The 25,228-nt window shown below is 56.7% G+C and overlaps 1 protein-coding gene across 5 annotated transcripts in view; it reads left to right on the top strand.

The window, feature by feature from the left end:
* The window catches only part of SCN8A (sodium voltage-gated channel alpha subunit 8), a 69,532-nt gene that overhangs the window by 33,997 nt on the left and 10,307 nt on the right, over nt 1-25,228 (top strand). For 4 of the 5 annotated variants that reach the window (XM_064141577.1, XM_064141575.1, XM_064141576.1 and 1 more), the window contains 13 exons: nt 727-868; nt 1,838-2,044; nt 2,548-2,835; nt 2,985-3,344; nt 4,135-4,270; nt 5,919-6,157; nt 7,483-7,656; nt 9,590-9,946; nt 12,011-12,481; nt 14,407-14,524; nt 16,089-16,243; nt 17,055-17,228; nt 22,967-23,089. In XM_064141577.1, coding sequence (XP_063997647.1) covers nt 727-868; nt 1,838-2,044; nt 2,548-2,835; nt 2,985-3,344; nt 4,135-4,270; nt 5,919-6,157; nt 7,483-7,656; nt 9,590-9,946; nt 12,011-12,481; nt 14,407-14,524; nt 16,089-16,243; nt 17,055-17,228; nt 22,967-23,089 — 2,944 coding nt within the window. Of the gene's footprint in view, nt 1-726; nt 869-1,837; nt 2,045-2,547; nt 2,836-2,984; nt 3,345-4,134; nt 4,271-4,490; nt 4,594-5,918; nt 6,158-7,482; nt 7,657-9,589; nt 9,947-12,010; nt 12,482-14,406; nt 14,525-16,088; nt 16,244-17,054; nt 17,229-22,966; nt 23,090-25,228 lie in introns of those variants that run through there. The other variant, XM_064141579.1, reaches the window with a different exon arrangement.

Below are 25,228 nucleotides of genomic sequence, written 5' to 3'. Positions count from 1 at the left end.
GCCCAAAGCTTCTCCTCCCTGCCCAAAGCTTCTCCTCCCTGCCCAAAGCTTCTCCTCCCTGCCCAAAGCTGCCCCTCTCTGCCCAAAGCTGCCCCTCTCTGCCCAAAGCTTCTCCTCCCTGCCCAAAACTGCCCCTCTCTCACAGAACCTTCTCCTCCCTGCCCAAAGCTTCTCCTCCCTGCCCAAAGCTTCTCCTCCCTGCCCAAAGCTGCCCCTCTCTGCCCAAAGCTGCCCCTCTCTGCCCAAAGCTTCTCCTCCCTGCCCAAAGCTTCTCCTCCCTGCCCAAAGCTGCCCCTCTCTGCCCAAAGCTGCCCCTCTCTGCCCAAAGCTTCTCCTCCCTGCCCAAAGCTTCTCCTCCCTGCCCAAAGCTGCCCCTCTCTGCCCAAAGCTGCCCCTCCCTGCCCAAAGCTGCCCCTCTCTGCCCAAAGCTGCCCCTCTCTGCCCAAAGCTGCCCCTCCCTGCCCAAAGCTGCCCCTCTCTGCCCAAAGCTGCCCCTCTCTGCCCAAAGCTGCCCCTCTCTTCTCACCTTGGCTCAAAAGCTCCACACTACTGCAGGATGCTCAAGAGAGCTCCTCTGCCCCCCTGCCTGCCAGCCCCCTGCCTGCTCTCCTCCCAGGAGCAGGATGTGTGCTGCCATTGGCAGAGCTGCCAGAGCCCTCCCTTGGCTCCTCTGCCCGCTGCCAGCCTGCCTTGGGTGGCCAGCAGTGGCTCTTGTCGTGCCCACAGCCAATGCCCTGAGGGCTACACGTGCATGAAGGCAGGGAGGAATCCCAACTATGGCTACACAAGCTTCGACACCTTCAGCTGGGCCTTCCTGGCCCTCTTCCGCCTCATGACTCAGGACTTTTGGGAGAACCTCTACCAGTTGGTGAGTGAAGGTCCCACGGAGCCATGGGGGGCTCTGGGCTGGAAGGGGCTTCCAAAGGTCATCCACTCCAACCCCCTCCTGGCTTCTGCTTTGTGCCTTGGAGGCAGAGCAGGCAAAGGGCAAGGGAGCTGGGGGGGTGCAGCCTGCAGAAGAGGAGGCTCAGGGCAGAGCTGATTGCTGCCTGCAGCTGCCTGCAGGGAGGCTGTAGCCAGGTGGGGTTGGGCTCTGCTGCCAGGCAGGCAGGGGCAGGAGAAGGGGACACAGCCTGAAGCTGTGCCAGGGCAGGCTGAGGCTGGATGTTGTTAGGAAGTTGTTGTCAGAGAGAGTGATTGGCACTGGAATGGGCTGCCCAGGGAGGTGGTGCAGTGCCCATGGCTGGAGGTGTTGGAGCCAAGCCTGGCTGGGGCTCAGTGTCTGTGTGTCAGGGCTCAGTGTCTGTGTGTCAGGGCTCAGTGTCTGTGTGTCAGGGCTCAGGTTGTGTGTCAGGGCTCAGTGTCTGTGTCAGGGCTCAGTGTCTGTGTCAGGGCTCAGGTTGTGTGTCAGGGCTCAGTGTCTGTGTGTCAGGGCTCAGTGTCTGTGTGTCAGGGCTCAGTGTCTGTGTCAGGGCTCAGTGTCTGTGTGTCAGGGCTCAGTGTCTGTGTCAGGGCTCAGGTTGTGTGTCAGGGCTCAGTCTGTGTGTCAGGGCTCAGTGTCTGTGTGTCAGGGCTCAGTGTCTGTCAGGGCTCAGTGTCTGTGTGTCAGGGCTCAGTGTCTGTGTGTCAGGGCTCAGTGTCTGTGTCAGGGCTCAGTGTCTGTGTGTCAGGGCTCAGTGTCTGTGTCAGGGCTCAGGTTGTGTGTCAGGGCTCAGTGTCTGTGTGTCAGGGCTCAGTGTCTGTGTGTCAGGGCTCAGTGTCTGTGTCAGGGCTCACTCTGGAGCTGCTCCCCCCTTTCCTTTGCCCTTCCCTCCACCATTCTGCTTCCTCCTGGCAGACCTTACGAGCAGCAGGCAAGACCTACATGATCTTCTTTGTCCTGGTGATCTTCGTGGGGTCCTTCTACCTGGTGAATCTCATCCTGGCTGTGGTAGCCATGGCTTACGAGGAGCAGAACCAGGCCACGCTGGAGGAGGCAGAGCAGAAGGAGGCAGAGTTTAAAGCCATGTTAGAACAACTGAAAAAGCAGCAGGAGGAAGCCCAGGTCAGTGCTGGCATCGCTTGGGCTTTCTTTGGGTGCATTTGGGTATGTTAAGGCTTCTTTGCCTGGTGTTACAGAGCAGCCACGCAGCTGTGCCATGCCTGGCTTGCCCTGGCATCAAGTCAGCTGCTGGCCAGGGTTGGCTTGGTGCAGTGTCTCTGGGTTGTGTGGAGCCTGCAGTGCTTGCTCTGTGCTGGGAACTTTCTGTGTTCCCTGCCTAACTGTTGGGAGTCTGCAAGCCAGAGCAGTGCAGCTTGGTCAGTCCTGGAGCAGGAGGCTGGAAACGAGCCTGAGGAGCCAAGGGAGGTTTTACTACCTGCAGAAGTTGGTTGTAAAACCTTTTACAAGTCCTGGCTGCGAGTTGCTCCTAAGAGAAAGAACAAACTCCTCAGCCCTGCCCCCGGACCTGCTGCTGCCCTGCGCTGAGCCCCGCTGGGAGCAGAACGCAGAGCATCGATCGCGGTGAGGTCTGATTGATTTTCCCCTTCTCTTGCCTACACCCTCAGGCTGCTGCTATGGTCACTTCAGCAGGGACAGTGTCTGAAGATGCTGTGGAAGATGATGGAGGGGGGAGGATGTCTCGGAGCTCCTCGGAGATCTCCAAACTCAGCTCCAAGAGCGCCAAGGAGCGGCGGAACCGGAGGAAAAAACGGAAGGACAAGGAACTGTCGGAGGGGGACGAGAAGTGTGACACCGAGAAGGTGTTCAAGTCTGAGTCCGAGGACGGCATGAGGAGGAAGGCATTCAGGCTGCCGGACAACAGGCTGGGCAGGAAGTTCTCCATCATGAACCAGGTAGTTCTCGTTCCCTGCGCTGCTCTTAGGCAGGGATAAGCCCAGCAGACCCGGGGAAGGGGAAGAACCTCCCGAGCAGCACTTTGCGAGCCCTGCAGTGCTTCCTTCCCGTCCCACTCACGTCGCTGTCGCTTTCTTCTCTCCCCCAGTCCCTCCTCAGCATCCCAGGCTCCCCTTTCCTCTCTCGGCACAACAGCAAGAGCAGCATCTTCAGCTACAAGGGGAGGTTCCGCGACCCGGGCTCGGAGAACGAGTTCGCCGACGACGAGCACAGCACCGTGGAGGAGAGCGAGGGCCGCAGGGACTCCCTCTTCATCCCCATCCGCGGCCGTGACCGCCGCAGCAGCTACAGCGGCTACAGCGGCTACAGCCAAGGCAGTCGCTCCTCACGCATCTTCCCCACGCTGCGCCGCAGCCTCAAGCGCAACAGCACCGTGGACTGCAACGGGGTCGTGTCCCTCATCGGGGGTCCCCCCTCCAGCATGCCTGGGGGCCGCCTCCTGCCCGAGGTGAGGGTGCAGCTCCCCAGCAGAGAGTGAGGAAGGCAGCAGGGGCTGAGCTTTGCTCCCCTCCTCTGCGAGCGCAGAGCATGGGGAGTCCGTGCTGGGTTCAGCGCCCTCTGCTCTGCCTTCCTCTTTCTTTCCTTCTCCAAATCAATGAGCCAACTCCTCCTCCTCCTCCTGGCTTCCTGCTCGGAGCTGAGGCCTTAATTAAAGGCAGATATGAGTAGGATGGAAACTGCAAGGTGCCTTTAGAAGTGCAGGCTGGAGGGGCGCCGAGGTTAACCTTCACAAGAGTGACATCAAGACAGAGTTTCAAACCTCTGTGGTGTTGGAAAATCAGCTCCCTGCTGGGCTGGAGTGGGAGGAAATCCCACGGTTCTGGGACAGTGATGTGGCTGAGCTGCTTTCATCCCAACGTTCAGCAGCTGCTGCTGCTGCTGCTGCTGTCAGGTGTTCAGCTCCTGAGCCACAGCGACTTAGGTGGCTCAGATGAGACTGGGGTGGAGCTCACACTGAGCAGATGCGTTGTGGAACTGCAGGCTTGTGGCCTGCCCGAGGGTCCCTGCAGTGGCTTTGCCTTGCAGCAGTCTTCATTGCAAATGGCCTTCAAAACCCAGTCCTTGTTTGGTGTAAGGCTGCAGGGTGCTGGCAGGAATGAGGGCTGGAGGGTTGGGTTGAGCACGCACAGAGGGTGGGAAAGGGAGAAGGGAGCAAAGGGGCCACATCCCCAGGCTGAGGGTGTGGGAGACACTGGGAGGATGAAGAGTTTGTGCTCATCACCAGGTGAATTTTGCAGGGCACCACTGAAATCGAGATCAGAAAGAAGCCTGGAGGCTCCCTCCTGGTCTCCATGGATCAGGTGAATGCATCCTACGGAAGGAAGGATCGGACCAACAGCGTCATGACAGGGCTGACCAACACCCTGGTGGAGGGTAGGTGTGGCTCAGGGTGTGCCATGACAGGGCTGACCAACACCCTGGTGGAGGGTAGGTGTGGCTCAGGGTGTGCCATGACAGGGCTGACCAACACCCTGGTGGAGGGTAGGTGTGGCTCAGGGTGTGCCATGACAGGGCTGACCAACACCCTGGTGGAGGGTAGGTGTGGCTCAGGGTGTGCCATGACAGGGCTGACCACACCCTGGTGGAGGGTAGGTGTGGCTCAGGGTGTGCCATGACAGGGCTGACCAACACCCTGGTGGAGGGTAGGTGTGGCTCAGGGTGTGCCATGACAGGGCTGACCAACACCCTGGTGGAGGGTAGGTGTGGCTCAGGGTGTGCCATGACAGGGCTGACCACACCCTGGTGGAGGGTAGGTGTGGCTCAGGGTGTGCCATGACAGGGCTGACCATACCCTGGTGGAGGGTAGGTGTGGCTCAGGGTGTGCCCTTCGTGCTTGCACTGGGCTGGCTCGATAGGGAAGGCAGAGGACCCCTCCAGCAGGCAGTGATGGGTTAGTTCCTTACCTCACATCTGCCCTGGGTTCCCTCTGCTGGAGCTGTCCCTCTGCAGGGACACACTTTCACCGCAGGTCCTTCTAAGGAGCCCTTCCCCAGCCTCTCCTGTAGGCCCCCTGCAGACGCTGAGCTGAGATGTGACAGCTGCCAGGAAGGGAAAGGGACTTCAGGGTGGTGGAGTTCTGAAATGGGCAGCACCAGGAGCGGAGACTCCAAAGCTGTGGTGCAGGGAGCAGGGAGGATTCGTGAGCAGCAGCCCTGTGAGGTTGCTGAGCTCAAATTCCTGCTGCCTCCTGCAACAGAACTGGAGGAAAACTAAAAATACTCAGAAGCAGAGCAAAGTTCTGCTGCTGCTGCTGCTGCTGCTGCTCCCCTCCTGCGCCAACGCCTCCAGGCTGCAGCTCCTCAGCTCCTGCCTTTCCACTTTAGAAATTCCCAGGCAACTGAACACCAAGCAACCAGGGAGCCAATGGGGAAGGGAGGGCAGGGACCTTCCCCTGCCCACCTCAGCAGCTGGGAGGCCTGAAGGGAACCTTGCAAGACCCTGAGCCTCAAGTACCAACCTCTGCTGGGTTTAGGTACCACTTTTGAGGGTAGCTCTGCCAGGCCTGAGTCTGAGCTCTTAGCCTACATGGGTCTGCCCAAGGCATTGGTGTGCCCATGGGGGTCTGGGATGAGGGCAAATGTAGAGTGGAGATGGGGAAGGAATTGTTTAGAGTGAGGGTGAGGAGAGGCTGGAGCAGGCTGCCCACGGAGGCTGTGGAGCCTCCTTCTCTGGAGACTCTCAGAACCTCCCTGGGTGTGTTCCTGTGCAGCCTGATCTTGGCCAAGCTGCAGGGGATGGAGCCAGATGAGCTCCAGAGGTCCCTTCCCACCCCTAGGCTGATTGCCCATGGCCATGGGGTTCAGAGCTTAGCAGCTCTGGGGCTCAAAGCTGCTGGTAAGCAACCTACAGCTCCTCAGGAGTGAGGTTTGGGTCTGTGTGGGGCCAAGAATGCAGGCAGACACCAGAAGGGTTCCTGACAGGCATGGCCAGACAGGACCTCAGCTGTGCTGAGCACCAGGCAGGTCCAGCAGCCTTGCAGCCAAGGGCTGACCTCTGTTGCTGTCTTGGTTTGTAACTGCAGAGCTGGAAGAGTCCCAGAGGAAGTGTCCCCCTTGCTGGTATAAATTTGCCAACACCTTCTTGATCTGGGAGTGCCACCCATACTGGATCAAGCTGAAGGAGATTGTGAACCTGATTGTGATGGATCCTTTTGTGGACTTGGCCATCACCATCTGCATCGTGCTGAACACCTTGTTCATGGCCATGGAGCACCACCCCATGACCCCAGAGTTTGAACACGTCCTGGCTGTTGGGAACCTGGTAAGAGGGTGGGGAAATGTGTGCCAGCTGTTTCCAGATGTGTGAGGAGAGCTCCATGTGAAGGACTGATGGAGGGTTTGTGTGTGTGGCTGTTTCCTGGGGAGCAGAGAGCAGCAGAAGCAGCAGAGGGTCTCTGCCACACTGGCACATGGTCCTGCTCCGAGACACCCAGTGTGGGCTTGTGAGAGAGGAGAGGGGAACGAGGTAGGGATGGGCAGAGAGCAGTTTGAGTGCTGTGTCCATTTCTGGGCTCCTCCATTGCAGAGAGATGCTGAGGTGCTGGAAGGTGCCCAGAGCAGGGCAGCAAGGCTGGGGAGGGGCCTGGAGCACAGCCCTGTGAGGAGAGGCTGAGGGAGCTGGGGGGGTGCAGCCTGCAGCAGAGGAGGCTCAGGGCAGAGCTCATTGCTGCCTGCAGCTGCCTGCAGGGAGGCTGTAGCCAGGTGGGGTTGGGCTCTGCTGCCAGGCAGGCAGGGCCAGGAGAAGGGGACACAGCCTCAAGCTGTGCCAGGGCAGGTCTAGGCTGGGTGCTAGGAGGAAGTTCTTGAGGTGGTGCAGTGCCCATGGCTGGAGGTGTTGAAGAAAAGCCTGGCTGGGGCACTTAGTGCCATGGTCTGGTGAGTTGGCCAGGGCTGGGTGCTTGATTGGGCTGGATGATCTTGGAGCTCTCTTCCAACCTGCTTGGTTCTGTGGTTCTATGGCAGAGAGAGTGATTGGCACTGGAATGGGCTGCCCGGGGAGGTGGTGCAGTGCCCATGGCTGGAGGTGCTGAAGCCAAGCCTGGCTGGGGCACTTAGTGCCATGGTCTGGTGGGTTGGGCAGGGCTGGGGGCTGGGTTGGGCTGGATGAGCTTGGAGCTCTCTTCCAGCCTGCCTGATCCTATGATCCTAGAGGTCTCTTCCAACCTGGTTAACTCTGCGATGCTGTGAAACGCTCCTCACGGAGCTGCTCCCCCTGGCATCTGTTGCTTGTTGGTGCAGACTTGGGCTGAGGGAACTGCCCAGGTTCTAGAGGACTCTGAGCAGCAGGAGCCTGCCCTCGCTGCAGCCTGTGGCTGCTCAGAGGTGGTTGTTAGGGGAGCTCCTTTCTGGTCAGCGTTAGTGGCTGTAAAATGCAGCTGTGCACCCCTGGCCTGCTGCAGCAGGGCAGTGCTGTTGGTGCTGCAAGAGAGGAGAAGAGACTTCTGCAGACAAGCAGGTGGCAGTGCCCAGGCTTCAAGTTTTCAACTGAGGTGACCAAAACTGCACTGTTTGCCTAAAGCCTGAAGGTCAGAAAGCAAACCAGAGCCAAGCTCTGCCTCTCCTTTGTCTCTCTCCTCCCCACTCCAGGTTTTCACTGGAATTTTCACAGCAGAAATGTTCCTGAAGCTCATTGCCATGGATCCCTACTACTACTTCCAAGAAGGCTGGAACATCTTTGATGGGTTTATTGTCTCCCTCAGTTTGATGGAGCTGAGCCTGGCAGATGTGGAAGGACTTTCAGTGCTGCGATCTTTCCGATTGGTACTTCCCTCCTCTGCTTCCCTTTGAAAGCCAAACCTGGGAGCTCCTGGAGAGCTTTCCCCACAAGAAAGGGCAAACCTCACTTGTGGTTCCTTCCCTGGTTGAGGGGAGGGCAGTGATGAGTGAGGTTAGGTCTTGTGGTGTCTCCTTCACCGCTGCTCCTCACAAGATCTGAGCAACAGCTGATGGCGTTTGGGCAGTGAGGGATGGCCTGGGAGTGAGCATCCTGGGCTGCAGGCAGAGGAGTGTGGGCAGCAGGGCAAGAGAGAGGCTCCTGCCCCTTGGCTCTGCTCAGCTGAGACCTCACCTCCAATCCTGCCTCCAGTTCTGCTCTCCTCAGCACAAGAAGGATGCAGAGCTTTTCCTTTTCCCCTTCTTCCTTTTCTCTTTCTTCCTTTCCTCCCTTTTCCCTACACCATTTTCCCTGCCCACTTTTTTCCACCCACTTTTTCTTTCTCCACCCTTTTTCTTACCCCCTTCTTCCTTTTTCCCTTTCCCCCTTCCTTCCTTTCCCCCTTCCTTCCTTTCCCCCTTCCTTCCTTTCCCCCTTCCTTCCTTTCCCCCTTCCTTCCTTTCCCCCTTCCTTCCTTTCCCCCTTCCTTCCTTTTCCCCTTCCTTCCTTTTCCCCTTCCTTCCTTTCCCCCTTCCTTCCTTTCCCCCTTCCTTCAATTCCCCCTTCCTTCCTTTCCCCCTTCCTTCCTTTCCCCCTTCCTTCCTTTCCCCCTTTCCCCCTTTCCCCCTTTCCCCCTTTCCCCCCTTTCCCCCTTTCCCCTTTCCCCCTTTCCCCCTTTCCCCTTTCCCCTTTCCCCCTTTCCCCCTTTCCCCCTTTCCCCCTTTCCCCCCTTTCCCCCTTTCCCCCTTTCCCCCTTTCCCCCTTTCCCCCTTTCCCCCTTTCCCCCTTTCCCCCTTTCCCCCCTTTCCCCCTTTCCCCTTTTCCCCTTTTCCCCTTTTCCCCTTTTCCCCTTTTCCCCTTTTCCCCTTTTCCCCTTTTCCCCTTTTCCCCTTTCCCCCTTCCCCCTTCCCCCTTCCCCCCTTCCCCCCTTCCCCCCTTCCCCCTTCCCCCCTTCCCCCCTTCCCCCCTTCCCCCCTTCCCCCCTTCCCCCCTTCCCCCCTTCCCCCCTTCCCCCTTCCCCCTTTCCCCCTTCCCCCTTTCCCCCTTCCCCCTTTCCCCCTTCCCCCTTTCCCCCTTCCCCCTTTCCCCTTTCCCCCTTCCCCCTTTCCCTCTTCCCCTTTCCCCCTTCCCCCTTCCCATTCCCTCTTCCCCTTTCCCCTCTTCCCCCCTTCCCCCCTTCCCCCCTTCCCCTTTCCCCCTTTCCCCCTTCCCCCTTTCCCCCTTCCCCCTTTCCCCCTTCCCCCTTTCCCCTTTCCCCCTTCCCCCTTTCCCCCTTCCCCTTCCCCCCTTCCCCCCTTCCCCCCTTCCCCCCTTCCCCCCTTCCCCCCTTCCCCTCTTCCCCCCTTCCCCCCTTCCCCCTTTCCCCCTTCCCCCTTTCCCCCTTCCCCCTTTCCCCCTTCCCCCTTTCCCCTTTCCCCTTCCCCTGCTCCCTTCCCCCTTTCCCCTTTCCCCCTTCCCCTTTCCCCCTTCCCCTTTCCCCCTTCCCCTTTCCCCCTTCCCCTTTCCCCCTTCCCCTTTCCCCCTTCCCCTTTCCCCCTTCCCCTTTCCCCCTTTCCCCCTTCCCCTTCCCCTTTCCCCTTCCCCTTTCCCCCTTCCCCTTTCCCCTTCCCCCTTCCCCTTTCCCCCTTCCCCTTTCCCCCTTCCCCTTTCCCCCTTCCCCTTTCCCCCTTCCCCTTTCCCCCCTCCCCTTTCCCCCTTTCCCCCCTTCCCTTTCCCCCTTTCCCCCCTTCCCTTTCCCCCCTTCCCTTTCCCCCTTTCCCCCCTCCCCCTCTCTCCTCCCTCCCCCTCCCCCTCTCATTTTCACCCTCTTCTCCCCCCTAGCTGCGAGTCTTCAAACTGGCCAAGTCCTGGCCCACTCTGAACATGCTGATCAAAATCATCGGGAACTCGGTGGGGGCCCTGGGGAACCTGACCTTGGTGCTGGCCATCATCGTCTTCATCTTCGCCGTGGTGGGGATGCAGCTCTTTGGCAAGAGCTACAAGGAGTGTGTCTGCAAGATCAATCCGGAGTGTGAGCTGCCTCGCTGGCACATGAACGATTTCTTCCACTCCTTCCTCATTGTCTTCCGTGTGTTGTGTGGGGAATGGATTGAGACCATGTGGGATTGTATGGAAGTGGCAGGCCAGGCCATGTGCCTGATTGTCTTCATGATGGTCATGGTCATCGGAAACCTGGTGGTCAGTAAATGAGTTACTGCTGGGGCTTTGTTTTGCTTGCCTTTTGCTGGGGGGGGGGGAGGGGGGAGGAGCTGGCAGGAGCTGGGGGAGAGGTGGTGCAGGCTGTGGTGGAGCTTTGGCGTGTGGGCAGCGCTGCTGAGCCTGGCAGCACGGAGGGAGAGCTGTGCTGTGCCTGCTTGGGGGCTGCTCTGCTGTCCGTCAGTAGAGCAGCCAAGCCCTGTGCAGAGGAGGGAGCTGAGGGAGCTGAGGGTCTTAGCCTGGAGAGGGATGAGAAGGGTCTCGGCACTGCTGAGCGGGTGGGGGGCAGGAGGATGGGGCCAGGCTGGTGCCAGTGGTGCCCAGAGACAGGACAAGTTGTAGCAGGGCCAGGGTGGTGTCAGTGGTGCCCAGAGACAGACAGGACAAGGGGTAACAGGGCCAGGCTGGTATCAGTGTTGCCCAGAGACAGGACAAGTTGTAGCAGGGGCAGGTTGGTGTCAGTGGTGCCCAGAGACAGGACAAGTTGTAGCAGGGGCAGGTTGGTGTCAGTGGTGCCCAGGGACAGGACAAGTTGTAGCAGGGGCAGGTTGGTGTCAGTGGTGCCCAGGGACAGGACAAGGGCTAAGAGGGACAGGCTGGTGTCAGTGATGCCCAGAGACAGGACAAGGGGTAGCAGGGCCAGGCTGGTGTCAGTGGTGCCCAGAGACAGGACAAGGGGTAGCAGGGCCAGGCTGGTGCCAGTGGTGCCCAGGGACAGGACAAGGGCTAAGAGGGACAGGCTGGTGTCAGTGATGCCCAGAGACAGGACAAGGGGTAGCAGGGCCAGGCTGGTGCCAGTGGTGCCCAGAGACAGGACAAGGGGTAGCAGGCACAGGTTTGAACATCAGAAGTTTCACCCAGCATGAGGAGGAATTTCTTTGTCCTCAGGGTGGCAGAGAGCCGGAGCAGGGAGGTGGTGCAGGTCTCCATCTCTGGAGCCATTCCAAACCCACCTGGGCACTGTCCTGTGCAGCTTGCTGGAGGTGATCCTGCTTGGCAGAGGAATTAGACTCAGTGATCTCTGGAGGTCCCTTCCAGCCCCTGCCATGCTGGGACTGTGTGAAAAGCAGGAGTCTGAGCCCCTCAGGGCAGCCTCAGACCCTGCCTGGGTGGGTAAGAGCAGCTCAAAAGCAGCAGACCCTGACTTGTGAAATGCCAGCAGAGGAAGTGGTTTGGTGAGCAGGGGAAGGTCCTGAAGTGCTAAAATCAGCTTGGAAGTTTCTGCCCACAGGCTCAGTCATGAGGTGTGCAAGAGGCTGGTGGAGCTGCAGGGCCTGGTGTGTGTGGGAGGTTGGACTGGAGCAGGATGGTTCCTGCTGGGCTTAAATTGGATGGAGAAAAGCCTCTGGAGGAGAATGTGAGTGAGGCTGAGGCAGTGCCAGCAGCTGCATGCTCCAGAGCAGTGCTGTCAGCTCTCTTGGAGCTCTTCTCTCATCAATATAAGTCTTGGAGGCTATTGCTGGATGTGGACAAGAGAAAGGTCCAGGGAGAGCTTAGAGCAGTCCTCCAGCACCTTCAGGAGAGCTGGGGAGGGAGTGTGGAAAAGGGCTTGGAGTGCCAGGACAAGGGACAATGGCTTTGAGCTGGGAGAGGGGAGAGTGAGAGTGGAGAGGAGGAAGAAATTCTTGGCAGTGAGGGTGGGGAGAGCCTGGCACAGGCTGCCCAGGGAGGTTGTGGCTGCTCCCTGCCTGGAGGTGTCCAAGGTCAGGCTGGATGTGGCCTTGAGTACCTTGAGCTGGTGAAGGTGTCCAAGGTCAGGCTGGATGTGGCCTTGAGCACCTTGAGCTGGTGAAGGTGTCCAAGGTCAGGCTGGATGTGGCCTTGAGCACCTTGAGCTGGTGGAGTTGTCCCTGCCTGTGGCAGGAGGTTGGCACTGGATGAGCTCTAAGCTCCCTTCCAACCCATCCCATGGCTCTAACAACCTGCGAGCATCAGCGGAACCTGGGTGGTTTGCTCAGCTCGGGCAGCACAGCCCCTGCCAAGCCCTGCCAGCCCTGCCAGCCCTGCCAAGCCCTGCCAAGCCCTGCCAAGCCTCTTCTTTTCCAGGTGCTGAACCTGTTCTTAGCCTTGCTGCTGAGCTCCTTCAGCGCAGACAACCTGGCGGCCACGGACGACGATGGGGAGATGAACAACCTGCAGATCTCCGTCATCCGCATCAAGAAAGGCATCGCCTGGACCAAGGCGAAGGTTCGCGAGTTCATGCAGGCTCACTTCAAGCAGCGGGAGGCAGACGAGGTCAAGCCCCTGGACGAGCTGTACGACAAGAAGGTGAACTGCATCGCCAACCACACGGGGGCCGACATCAACAGGGACATCGACTACCAGAAGAACGGCAACGGCACCACCAGCGGCATCGGCAGCAGCGTGGAGAAGTACATCATCGACGAGGACCACATGTCCTTCATCAACAACCCCAACCTGACCGTGCGGGTGCCTATCGCCGTGGGCGAGTCGGACTTTGAGAACCTCAACACGGAGGATTTCAGCAGCGACACAGATCCTGATGGCAGCAAAGAGGTAAGGGAGGAGGAGGGGAGAAAGTCCTCGGGGGTCGCTTGTGTGAGGGAGCGAAGGAGGCTGAGACAGCTGCAGGCTGTGCTGCCGTCCAGGGAGCCCTGGGCAGACAGAGCTGGGCACAGAGGAGCCAAATGAGGGCTCAACAAGGTCAAGTGCAGAGTCCTGCACCTGGGGAGGGAGAATAAACTGCAGCAGGACAGGCTGGGAGGTGACTGCTGGAGAGCAGCCCCAGGGAGAGGGAGCTGGGAGTGCTGGGGGAGAGCATCCATGGGGCAGCAATGTGCCCTGGGGCCAAGAGGGCCAATGGGGTCCTGGGGTGTGTTAAGCAGAGTGAGTCCAGCAGAGCCAGGGAGGTTCTCCTGCCCCTCTGCTCTGCCCTGCTGAGACCTCATCTTGAGTGCTGCATTCAGTGTGGGGCTTCCCAGTTGCAGAGGGACAGGGATCTGCTGGAGAGGATCCAGTGGAGGACTATGAGGATGATGAGGGGACTGGAGCAGTGCCTGGTGAGGAGAGGCTGAAGGACCTGGGGCTGAGAGTCTGGAGAAGAGAAGACTGAGAGGGGATCTAATAAATGTCTATAACTATCTAAGGGCTGGGGGTCAGGAGGGGGACAGGCTCTGGGGGTCAGGAGGGGGACAGGCTCTGGGGGTCAGGAGCTGGGGACAGGCTCTGGGGGTCAGGAGGCAGGGGACAGGCTGTGGGGGTCAGGAGGGGGACAGGCTCTGCTCACTGCTCCCTGGGATAGGACAAGCAGCAGTGGATGGAAGCTGCAGCACAGGAGGTTGCAGCTCAACACAAGGGGAACTTCTTTGCTGGAAGGGTCCCAGAGCCTGGCACAGGCTGCCCAGAGAGGTTGTGGAGTCTCCTTCTCTGGAGCCTTTCCAGGCCTGTCTGGATGTGTTCCTGTGTGATCTGAGCTGGATTGGATGGTCCTGCTCTGGCAGGGGAGGGAGCTGGACTCACAGGATCAGAGGACATTAGGGGTTGGAAGGGACCCAAGGAGATCATCGACTCAGTGATCTCTTTGGGTCCCTTCTAACCCCTGACATTCTGTGACCCTGTGTGACCCTGTGTGATCCTGTGTGACCCTGTGTGGTCCTGTGTGACTTTCCAGGCCTGTCTGGATGTGTTCCTGTGTGATCTGAGCTGGATTGGATGATCCTGCTCTGGCAGGGGGGTTGGACTGGATGATCTCTTTGGGTCCCTTCCGACTCTTGACATCCTATGACCCTGTGTGACCCAGTGTGACCCAGTGTGACCCTGTGTGACCCTATGTGACCCTGCATGATCCTGTGTGACCCTATGTGACCCTGCATGATCCTGTGTGATCCTGTGTGGCTTTCCAGGCCTGTCTGGATGTGTTCCTGTGTGCTCTGAGCTAGATTGGATGGTTCTGCTCTGGCAGGGAGGGGTTTGGACTGGATGATCTCTTTGGGTCCCTTCCAACCCCTGACACCTGTGGTGCTGTGAGTACCTGAAAGCATCTGGGGAGGGAGAACTAAAGAGAACCAGCACAAAGCTGTTGGAGAGAGGCCAGAGGAGGCCACGAGGGTGAGCAGAGGGCTGCAGAACCTCCCCTGTGGGGACAGGCTGGGAGAGTTGAGGCTGTTCAGCCTGGAGAAGAGAAGACTCCAGGGAGAGCTTAGAGCAACCTTCCAGGACCTGAAGGGGCTCCAGGAGTGCTGGGGAAGGACTTTGGACAAGGGCTGGGAGTGCCAGGAGAGGGACAATGGCTTTGAGCTGGGAGAGGGAAGATTGAGAGAGGAGGGGAGGAAGAAATTTTTCGTGAGGAGGGGCAGGACCTTCGTGGGGTGAAGTGAAGAGATTTGTAGTCACTCTGGTGGGGAAATTGCTGTGTCAGCAGCCAGCCTGGCAGCTGCTGGCAGCTCCTCCTGGGCTGAGTTGGGCTCTGCTCTGTGTTCCAGAAGCTGGATGACACCAGCTCCTCGGAGGGCAGCACCATTGACATCAAGCCTGAAGTGGAAGAAGTCCCTGTGGAGGCACCAGAGGAGTACCTGGACCCAGATGCCTGCTTCACAGAAGGTGAGATGCTCTGCCTGGAAGCCTCTGAGCTCTTTGGGGCACCTGCCTGATGGGGTCAGGTCTCAGTCAGGACCAGGGTTGGCTGCCAGCTTAGTTGAGATCTGTCTTGGACCTTGCACCGTGGCTGAACTAGTTCAGAAGGGTCTGCAGAGTGCAGGCCCTGGAGGTGCAGCTGCCAGTGCAGAGCCATGGGTAGGGCAAGCTGAGCCTCTGCACAGCTGAGCCTGCAGTGCTCAGCAGCAGCAGGGCCTGGAGCCTGCAGTGCTCAGCAGCAGCAGGGCCTGGAGCCTGCAGTGCTCAGCAGCAGCAGAGCCTGAAGCCTGCAGTGCTCAGCAACAGCAGTAGAACCTGGAGCCTGCAGTGCTCAGCAGCAGCAGAACCTGGAGCCTGCAGTGTTCAGCAGCAGTAGAACCTGGAGCCTGCAGTGCTCAGCAGCAGCAGAGCCTGGAGCCTGCAGTGCTCAGCAGCAGCAGGGCCTGGAGCCTGCAGTGCTCAGCAGCAGCAGAACCTGGAGCCTGCAGTGCTCAGCAGCAGTAGAACCTGGAGCCTGCAGTGCTCAGCAGCAGCAGCACCTGGAACCTGCAGTGCTCAGCAGCAGTAGAACCTGGAGCCTGCAGTGCTCAGCAGCAGCAGGGCCTGGAGCCTGCAGTGCTCAGCAGCAGCAGAACCTGGAGCCTGCAGTGCTCAGCAGCAGCAGAGCCTGGAGCCTGCAGTGCTCAGCAGCAGTAGAACCTGGAGCCTGCAGTGCTCAGCAGCAGTAGAACCTGGAGCCTGCAGTGCTCAACAGCAGTAGAATCTGGAGCCTGCAGTGCTCAGCAGCAGAAGAACCTGGAGCCTGCAGTGCTCAACAGCAGCAGCAGAACCTGGAGCCTGCAGTGCTCAGCAGCAGCAGAGCCTGGAGCCTGCAGTGCTCAGCAGCAGTAGAACCTGGAGCCTGCAGTGCTCAGCAGCAGCAGAGCCTGGAGCCTGCAGTGCTCAGCAGCAGCAGAGCCTGGAGCCTGCAGTGCTCAGCAGCAGTAGAACCTGGAGCCTGCAGTGCTCAGCAGCAGCAGGGCCTGGAGCCTGCAGTGCTCAGCAGCAGCAGAACCTGGAGCCTGCAGTGCTCAGCAGCAGCAGAACCTGGAGCCTGCAGTGCTCAGCAGCAGCCCCTGGCTCCTGGGCAGGTTCACTTTTCCCCTCTCATGGCCTGGATGTCCATCAGCAGCTGATCTCTCACAGCTGCTCCCATGGCAAACATCTGAAGTGGTTCAAGGTTCTTTCAGCAGCAACTTTTCCACTCCCCTCCTGCCAGGCATGTGGGCACCATCCTGGCCAGCAGCAGCTCAGGCTGGTCACACACAGGGGAGTGTAAGTTCAGGTGCCCAGGCAGAGACATGGCAGAAGCAATCCTAAACTCCTCAAGAACCAGAGAGTTTGAACTGGAACTCAGCAGGTTTGATGTTGTTGGCATCAAAACCACTTCCAGCCAAGGGGAATTTCTTGTCCTGACATTAAACTCTGTTCCCTGCCCTCCTCCCACGGCAGCCTTTGGCTCAGGCTCCTCTGTGCACTCTCCCCCCTGCAGGGTGTGTGCAGCGCTGCAAATGCTGCCAGGTGAACATCGAGGAAGGGCTGGGGAAGTCCTGGTGGACCCTGAGGAAAACCTGCTTCCTGATCGTGGAGCACAACTGGTTTGAGACCTTCATCATCTTCATGATCCTGCTGAGCAGTGGTGCTCTGGTGAGTAGCAGGCAGAGAGCTGTGGGCTGGAGCCATGGGGGGGCAGCTGAGTGGGGAAACTGGATTTAGGAAGCTGCAGGATGATGGAATGGCTCAAGCTGGGAGGGAGCTCAGAGCTCAGCCCCTCCAACCTCCCCACCATGGGCAAGGACACTTCTCAGACTTGAACACCCCCAGGCAGGAGGCAGCCACAGCCTCCCTGGGCAGCCTGTGCCAGGCTCTCGCCACTCTCCTGCTGCAGAACTTCTTCCTCAGCTCCACTCTCATCCTGCTCTGCCTCAGCTCCAAACCATTCCCCCTTGGCCTGGCTCAGACCTCCTCATGCTGAGTCCTTCTGCAGCCTTCCTTCAGGATCCCTTCAGGCACAGGCAGGCAGCTCTGAGGTCCCCCTGGAGCCTTCTCCTCTCCAGGCTGAGCCCCTCCAGCTCCCCCCAACCTATCCCCACAGCAGAGCTGCTCCAGCCCTTGGCTTCCTCTGTGGCTTCCTCTGGACCTGCAATGCTACACCCAGAGCAGAACACAGACTCACAGAGTATTTTGGGTTGGAAGAGACCTTTCAAGCTCACCCAGTCCAAGCCCCTGCAGTCAGCAGGGACATCCCCAACCAGGGCAGATCACCCAAACAACCTGAGCTGGCCCAGTGGCAGGCATGGGACAGCTCCCAGCTGCCTGAGCAGCCTGACCCAGCTCGAAGATGTACTTCCAGTGCTCACCTCTGCACTGCTCACCTCTGCACTGCTCACTTCAGCGTCAGAGGCTGAGCTGTGGAACCCACCCGAGGCAGTGAGAGCAAACCTCGGTTGTTTCCCAGGCTTTTGAGGATATCTACATCGAGCAGAGGAAAACCATCAGGACCATCCTGGAGTATGCAGACAAAGTCTTCACCTACATTTTCATCCTGGAGATGCTGCTCAAGTGGTGTGCTTATGGCTTTGTGAAGTTCTTCACCAACGCCTGGTGCTGGCTGGATTTCCTCATCGTGGCTGTATGTATCCTCCCCTCCTTTCCTTCTGCTGGGAACAAAAAGCTCTTGGGGTGAAGGATTGCTGGGTTCATGGTTTCTCCTAGGGAGTATCCTGACTGAATCCTCTCTGCAGTGAGGACTTTAGCATCTGTAGGTTTCCAAAGCCTTGGAATGTGTTGCCTGTGGAGCTGCTGCTCAGCAGCTCCTCCTGAGCCTAACTGAGGTACAGAGGAGGATTTCCCAGCCCCTGAGCTCCTTTGCTGAGTTGAAAATGTTGTTTCCAAGAGCTCTGCCCACAGCTTGGGCTGCTGGAAGGTGTGAGAAGGGAGAGAGTTTGGGAGGCTCCTCGGTGACTCCTGCCTGTGCTCATTAGCTTCTGCTGTTAATGAGGGGCGGGGGGGAAGAGGCAGGGTTCAAAGCTCCCCACCCCCACCTGGCAGGATCTGTCCTTCTGAACGTGGGGCACAGAGATCTGTGGCAGCTCTGAGTGCTCTGGGATCTCCTTATGGAAAAGGAAGTTCTCCACCAGAGATCCATGGAAAAGGTTGGGTTGGAAGGGACCTCAAAGGTCCCCCAGCTCCAGCCCCCTGCCACCAGCTCAGGCTGCTCATGGCATCCAACCTGGCCTTGAACACCTCCAGGGAGGAGGCATCCACAGCCTCCCTGGGCAACCTGTGCCAGTGTCTCACCACCTTTAATGCCTCAGTGTCCTCTCCTCTATGAAGAAGCTCTGGTGCCCAGGGGATAAAAGCAGGACCTCAGCAGACAGCAAAGGCAAATCCTGCTGAGCAAGGATCACAGCAGGGCAGGGATCAATGTGGATAGATCCAGTCCATAATCACCCTGGAATTCCCCTTCCAGAACCTCTTGGTAGGGAGAAGGACTTTGAGAACTGAGAGAAGCACCCAGCAAGAGAGAGAAGAGAGCCACAACCAGCGTGGCTGTGACACAGCAGCAGCTCAATTGCTGCTGCCCCAGATGGCAGGCAGCAAAAGCATCCAAAGGGTTTCACAGCCCCAAGTGCCTCTCTCCTAGAATCATGGAGTGGCTAAGGTGGGAAAAGACCTTTAATTAAGGTCACTGAATCCATCTCCAACCCAACTCCCACCACCACTAACCCAGACCCTGTGACATTCCACCCCCTCCAAGCTGGGTGTCCTCAGCCAGCACCCAAGCAGCAAAGCTGAAAAGCAAAAACCCAACCCCAAACTTCACATTTCCCCCCCCCACCAAAGCTTTTTCTTTTGGAACATGCTGGATATGATTCAGTTGTGCCAAGTTGTTGCTCAGTGCCATGATCACTCTGGAAATATTCCTGAGTAGGTGGAGGAACTATGCTTGGAATCCAGGGGCAGAAGTGACTCAGGATGTCGCCGCTTCCTGTGCAGGGCTGAACTTCCTTACTGGATGGATTGAATTCTTCTCTTAAACCAAAGCCCTCTCTGCTGCCTCAAGGCTTTTCCTGCTCCCAGCACACATCCTGGAGCAGTAACTCTGCTGGAAGCAGCCCTGGAATCCTTTTTCACTGCCTTAAGATGGGGAACGAGTGGAGAGCCAGAGAGGAACGCAGGCTGCCAGCCCCTCCTCTGCGCAGCTCTGGGGGCAGCTTCCAGCAGATGGAATTCCTTGGGGGGGGGTTGGATTAAAAAGATGAGCAGCAGCTGAGCACAGGAATAGCTTTCCCTGTGTTCCTGCTTCAGAGGTGGGAGTGGAATTCCAGCTGTTGGGAATGCAGAGCAGTTTAATTGACAGGTGTGCTGCAAGTTGCATTCGCTTCTCGAGTTGCCAGGGGGGTAAAGGAAGCTCCCAGGCAGGGAACACAGAGGGAGTGAGCCTGGGAACGTTCACAGATCCATGGAATGGGTTGGAAGAGACCTTAAAGATGCTCCAGCCCCTCTGCCATGGCCAGGGACATCTGGACCAGGTTGCTCAAGGTCACATCCAGCCTGGTCTTGAACACCTCCAGGGAGAGGGCAGCCACAGCCTCAAGGATCCATTCACCTTCAGGATCCATTCACTTTCTTGCTCAAGGACCTGTCCCAGCTGGATCAGGGATCAAAGATCCTTCACTCCCAGGGCTGCAGGAGAAGTTCTTCCTTTCAGCTGCTGGCAGCAGATTGCTGTGGTGTGGAACTGAGAAGGCAAAACGGTGCTCAGCAGAGCTGCAGCTCAGCACCAAGTCCTGCTCCTGCTAACCCTCAGCATCAGAGCAGTTTTCCCAGGTGGCAGAGGTGGGATTGGAGCAGGCAGGTGGCAGAGGTGGGGTTGGAGCAGGCAGGTGGCAGCTGTGCCAAGCAGGATCCTGACCTTTGCCTCATAACCACTCTCTCCACTGTTACTTTTCAGGGTTGCTAGCATTGTCAGTAACCCTCCTCATCATCATCATCATCTTCCTCCTCATCCTCCTCTTCCTCCCCACCCAGGTTCTCTGGGTCTGTTTCTGAAGACCAGTGTCTGGGTAATGATGAAGGCTTCTGCATTGCAGCCTGTCTGGAATCCCTCTTGCCTGCATCTCTGCCTCCTGTGTCTGCTGCTGGAGTGTCCCAAGGGAATAGCACTGGAGAGACCCCCCCCAAGAGCTGCCCCAGCCTTTAGCTGGCTCCCTGTGCCCTGCTGGGCATCCAAGTGTTATCCCAGGGGGAAGAAGCTCTGGAAGTGAGGAGTGAGTGAAACCTGTGCCCTGCTGGGCATCCAGGTGTTATCCCAGGGGGAAGAAGCTCTGGAAGTGAGGAGTGAGTGAAGCCTGTGCCCTGCTGGGCATCCAGGTGTTATCCCAGGGGGAAGAAGCTCTGGAAGTGAGGAGTGAGTGAAGCCTGTGCCCTGCTGGGCATCCAGATGTTATCCCAGGGGGAAGAAGCTCTGGAAGTGAGGAGTCAGTGAAGCCTCTGCCCCGTGTTGTATTTGCAGGGCAGGCAGACAGAAGGGGTTGGGTTAGAGAGGGACCCCAAACCTCAGCCAGTGCCAGCCCCTACCATGGCCAGGGACAGCTGCCACCAGCCCAGGTTGCTCAAGGTCTCATCCAGCCTGGCTCAGCATTTGGACTTTGATCCTGGGATGTCTCTGGAGTGTGTGTGTGTGGAATAAGAATCATCCCTCTGATTTCTGTCCCACGATTAACTTTGTGTCCCTTTTGAAGCAGTGGTGACTGGGAAGTGTCTTGTGCTGAGAGGGGAGCTCAGCCCCTGCCTGCTCCAGGAGGAATTCTTTGCTTTTCCATTGCCTGTTCTTGTTCATTGATGTCTTTTTTTTTCTCTCTTCCCTTCGAGGAGGTTGACTTCTCTGTTCTTACCTGTGTCTGTAACGTGGTGCTAGCCCCAAGTGGAAGATGCTGGGATGCTGGTGTCTGTAGATGCTCTTTACATGGCCAGGTCCTGGCAGATCCAAGCTCAAGAGTTTTCCATTGGCTCGTGTGGGGAATCCCAGAATGGCTCAGGTTGGAAGAGACCTCAGAGCTCATCCACTCCAACCTCTCTACCATGCCCAGGGACACCTCTCAGCTAGACTAAAGGCCTCAACACCCCCAGGCAGGAGGCAGCCACAGCCTCCCTGGGCAGCCTGTGCCAGGCTCTTGCCACCCTCCTGCTGCAGAACTTCTTCCTCAGCTCCACTCTCACCCTGCTCTGCCTCAGCTCCAAACCATTCCCCCTTGGCCTGGCTCAGACCTCCTCATGCTGAGTCCTTCTGCAGCCTTCCTGCAGGATCCCTTCAGGCACAGACAGGCAGCTCTGAGGTCCCCCTTGGAAGCCTTCTCCTCTCCAGTCTGAGCCCCTCCAGCCCTCCCCCATCCCCCCAGCCTGTCCTCACAGCCCTGAAGGCCACTGCCAAGGAGGGACCAGCAGCAAGCAGGCTGCTGTGCCGGCGCAGTGGGGTGCAGTGGGGTGCAGTGGGGTGCAGTGTCTGTATTTATCTGTATTCTTTCTCTTAGGTACCTTTAATTTGTCTGCCTTAAGTTTAATGGGAGCCGCTGGGACCCTGCAGACAGGCCAGGGCGAGGGTAAGGTTTTTGTTTGGGCTCTTCCTCAGCCAGCCCCCTCCTCGTCTGTGTGTCTCTGCCCCTCTCTCTCTTTTCACTTCTCTTTCCCTTCTGTTCTTTTCTGATGCTTTTCTCAACCACATTATTTCCTTCCAGGTCGTTTCAGTCAAGTGAAGTAGGCAGCTGGTGTCATGTCTTCGGTATTTATTCTGGGGGCCACCCAGGCTGGCAGCCTGGGCTGGGCAAGCAGTGTTAGGGGACTCAATTCTAACAGTCTGGAACCTTTGTTTTTTTCTTTTCTCTTTTTTGTTTTTTTTTTTTCTTTTCTTTTCTTATTTTCTTTTTATTCTTTTGTTTTCTCTCTCCTTTTTTCTTTATTTCTTTTTTTCCCCTCCTTTTTTTCTCCCCTTTCCTTTTTTTTCCTGTTCCTTTTTTCCCCTTTCCCTTTTTTCCCCTTTCCCTTTTTTCCCCCTTTCCCTTTTTTCCCCCTTTCCTTTGTCCCCCTTTCCCTTTTTTCCCCCTTTCCCTTTTTTCCCCCTTTCCTTTTTTCCCCCTTTCCTTTTTTCCCCCTTTCCTTTTTCCCCCTTTCCCTTTTTTCCCCCTTTCCCTTTTTTCCCCCTTTCCCTTTTTTCCCCCTTTCCCTTTTTTCCCCTTTCCCTTTTTTTTCCCTTTCCCTTTTTCCCCCTTTCCCTTTTTTCCCCCTTTCCCTTTTTCCCCCTTTCCCTTTTTCCCCCTTTCCCTTTTTCCCCCTTTCCCTTTTTTCCCCTTTCCCTTTTTTCCCACTTTCCTTTTTTCTCCTTTCCTCTTTTTTCCCCTTTTCTTTCCCCCCCTTTTCTTTTTTTCCCTTTCCTTTTTATTTCCCATTCATTTTTTCCTTTTCCTTTTTTTCTCCTTTCCTCTTTTTTCTCCTTTCCTCTTTTTTTCCCTTTCCTTTTTTTTCCCTTTCCTTTTTTTTTCCCTTTCCTTTTTTCCCCTTTCCTTTTTTTCCCTTTCCTTTTTTCTCCTTTCCTTTTTTTTCCCTTTCTTTTTTTCCCTTTTTTCCCCTTTCCTTTTTTTCCCCTTTCATTTTTTTCTTTCCTTTTTTTTCTCCTTTCCTTTTTTCTCCTTTCCTTTTTGTTTCCTATTCCTTTTTCCCCCTTTCCTTATTTTTCTCCTTTCCTTTTTATTTCCCCTTCTTTTTTCCCCCTTTCCTCTTTTCTCCTTTCCTCTTTTTTTCTCTTTTCCTTTTTTCTCTTTTCCTTTTTTTCTCTTTTCCTTTCTTTCCCCTTTCCTTTTTTCCCCCCTTTCCTTTTTTCCCCCCTTTCCTTTTCCCCCCTTTCCTTTTCCCCCTTTCCTTTTCCCCCCTTTCCTTTTTCCCCCTTTCCTTTTCCCCCCTTTCCTTTTCCCCCCTTTCCTTTTTCCCCCTTTCCTTTTTCCCCCTTTCCTTTTTCCCCCTTTCCTTTTTCCCCCTTCCCTTTTTCCCCCTTCCCTTTTTCCCCCTTTCCTTTTCCCCCTTCCCTTTTTCCCCCTTCCCTTTTTCCCCTTTCCTTTTTCCCCCCTTTTCTTTTTCCCCCCTTTTCTTTTTCCCCCCTTTCCTTTTCCCCCCCTTTCCTTTTTCCCCCCTTTCCTTTCTTTCCCCTTTCCTTTCCTCCCCCTTTCCTTTTTCCCCTTTCCTTTTCCCCCCTTTCCTTCCCTTCCCCCCTTTCTTTCCCCCCCTTTTTTTTTCCCCCCTTCCCTTTCTCTTTTTTTTTTCCCCCCTTTTTCTTTCTTTTCTTCTTCTTTCCTTTGTGTTCTATTTCCTGTGTAGGTCTCTTTAGTCAGCCTTATAGCTAATGCCCTGGGCTACTCGGAACTAGGTGCCATAAAGTCCCTTAGGACACTAAGAGCTTTGAGGCCTTTAAGAGCGTTGTCCCGATTTGAGGGGATGAGGGTAAGATGCCATTAGCAGCTGATCCTTCTGCATGCCTGGGGAAGCTGGGGGTGGGAGGGGGGAGGGGAGGTTGGGGAGGGGTTTTTTTTTTGGAGGGTGGGGTTTTTTTTTGTTGTTGTTTTTTTTGGGGGGGTGTTCTTTTATGTTTTCCTTTTTTGAAGCATGCTAGAAACTGAGCAAAAGTGGTGGAAAGAAAAAAATTCCCAACAGACTCTCATGGTGCAGCTGCTGACTCGATCACCTCTACCGTTGGATGTCCTCTCACCCTGCCCCACCGCTGTGCCCTCCCCCCCTCTTAACCTCCAGGGGAGATGCATTCAGCTGCCTCATCCCATGAATTACTGCCCCCAATCCACTGCCATCTGTAGACGATGTTGACACTTGGCTGTTGGCATTTAGCCTGGCTTTGACCTCTAGCATCCGAGGGGAGCTTCTCAGCTGGAACTTGGTTTAGTTTTGGGGGTTGGGGTTTTTAATCTAGGGAGAATCACCAGGTGCAAAGAAGCAGAATTTAAACCACCTCAAAATGCCTCCAGCCCTTGGTGGAATTGGCTTGATAGGATCTTCTCTGGAGGTTGGGGGGAGATCAGAATGCAACCTGCCCTCAGCTGCTGCCTGTCTGGGGTCACTCAGGCTCTTTGGGAAGGCACTGGTGGGAATTTAGCTCTGGGAGAGACCCAAAGCAAAAACAGCAGAAGGTTTTGGTTGAATTCCTCTTGTTGCACCTCGTTGTTCTCAGTCCAGTCTGGGTGGTGACTGGAAGCCTTGTCCCATGGTGAAGCTTTTCCTTTCCACTCCCTTCCCCTTTTTTCCCACCCCATGCTTTATGATCCTCTGTCCTGTCCCTTGTGGAACGAGCAACACAGCACAAGCAAAGCATTGAACTTACCAAGCTGTCCTCAAATTGCTAGAGAGCACCACAGGTTGGGGGTGGGGGGCTTTGGAACTGCTGCAGCCTCTCTCCTCCCCCTCCCCAAACACACACACACACACTTTGCCACTCATCCTTTGTGGTTTGGTACCTGAGGTTTGGTTGCTTGGGGGTTTGGTTTGGTTTGGCTTTTTTTTTATCCCCATTTGGGATTGAAAGGATCCCAGAAGAACAGACCAAGGAATTGGATGCTTCTGGCAGCCAAAGGGCTGGGCTGGGGTTCCCAGCTCCTCCTCCTCTTCCTCTTCCTCCTCCTCATGTAGGGCTGCTGTGCCAGGTCCCAGTCAGCTCTCAGTCAGAGCTGCTGCAAGAGAGAAAATGAAGTCTTTTTTTGCTTAAGAAAAAGGAAGTTTCAGCCTTTTTTTTTGTTTGCACCTGGATCCATCTGAGCTGCTTGGAATTTGCTGAGCACAAAACTTCAGCATCAGAGAGAGAGGCAAAAAAGAACCTGAGCAGGAGCCCTCAGAGTCCATGGGAAGAGATAGAAGTAGAAGCCATCAGCCCAGATCCAGAGGGTTTGCTTCTTCCCTGCTCTGTTACTCTGCTGTTAGGATTCCTCTGTGGCAGTTTGCTTCCTAAAACAGGCACAGAGGAGGAAAACATTTCCATAACCCAGAGCCTGGGCTCAGACCCCACTTAAAGTTATGATCACAAAGGAAAAGACCTGACCCTAAACCTGCAGGTATCAAAGCTCAGCTTTAAGCCATGCTGGAGAGAAGCTGCAATCCCTCAGCTACAGCCAGGAGATTCCCAGGCTTCAACTGGGAGATTTTGCATCACAGCAGCCCTGATGGAGAGCTCTGCCTGCAGCCCTGATGGAGAGCTCTGCCTGCAGCCCTGATGGAGAGCTCTGCCTGCAGCCCTGATGGAGAGCTCTGCCTGCAGCCCTGATGGAGAGCTCTGCCTGCAGCCCTGATGGAGAGCTCTGCCTGCAGCCCTGATGGAGAGCTCTGCCTGCAGCCCTGGAGGATCCCTAAGCTCCAATTGTTCTCCCTTGATTTAGACTTCTTGGAGGCAAAAAAAATCTGCCCCACCCAACCCAAAAGAAGCCCCAAAAGACCCTTCTGAGGCAGGGCACAGATTGGAATTGGCTTTGCAAAGGAAACAGAGAAGTAGTTCTTTGCTTTTCTCTCTCTCCATAGCTGTCTGCATTCCCCAGAGCTTGCTCTGCTCTTGGCTGGCTCAGGAGGTTCGCTGTGAGCTCTGCA

Source organism: Pogoniulus pusillus, unplaced genomic scaffold (genome assembly GCF_015220805.1).
Source record: "Pogoniulus pusillus isolate bPogPus1 unplaced genomic scaffold, bPogPus1.pri scaffold_58_arrow_ctg1, whole genome shotgun sequence".
Classification (NCBI taxonomy): domain Eukaryota; kingdom Metazoa; phylum Chordata; class Aves; order Piciformes; family Lybiidae; genus Pogoniulus; species Pogoniulus pusillus.
Note: the sequence above shows the minus strand (reverse complement) of the source record. Positions and strands in the feature narration are given on the sequence as shown.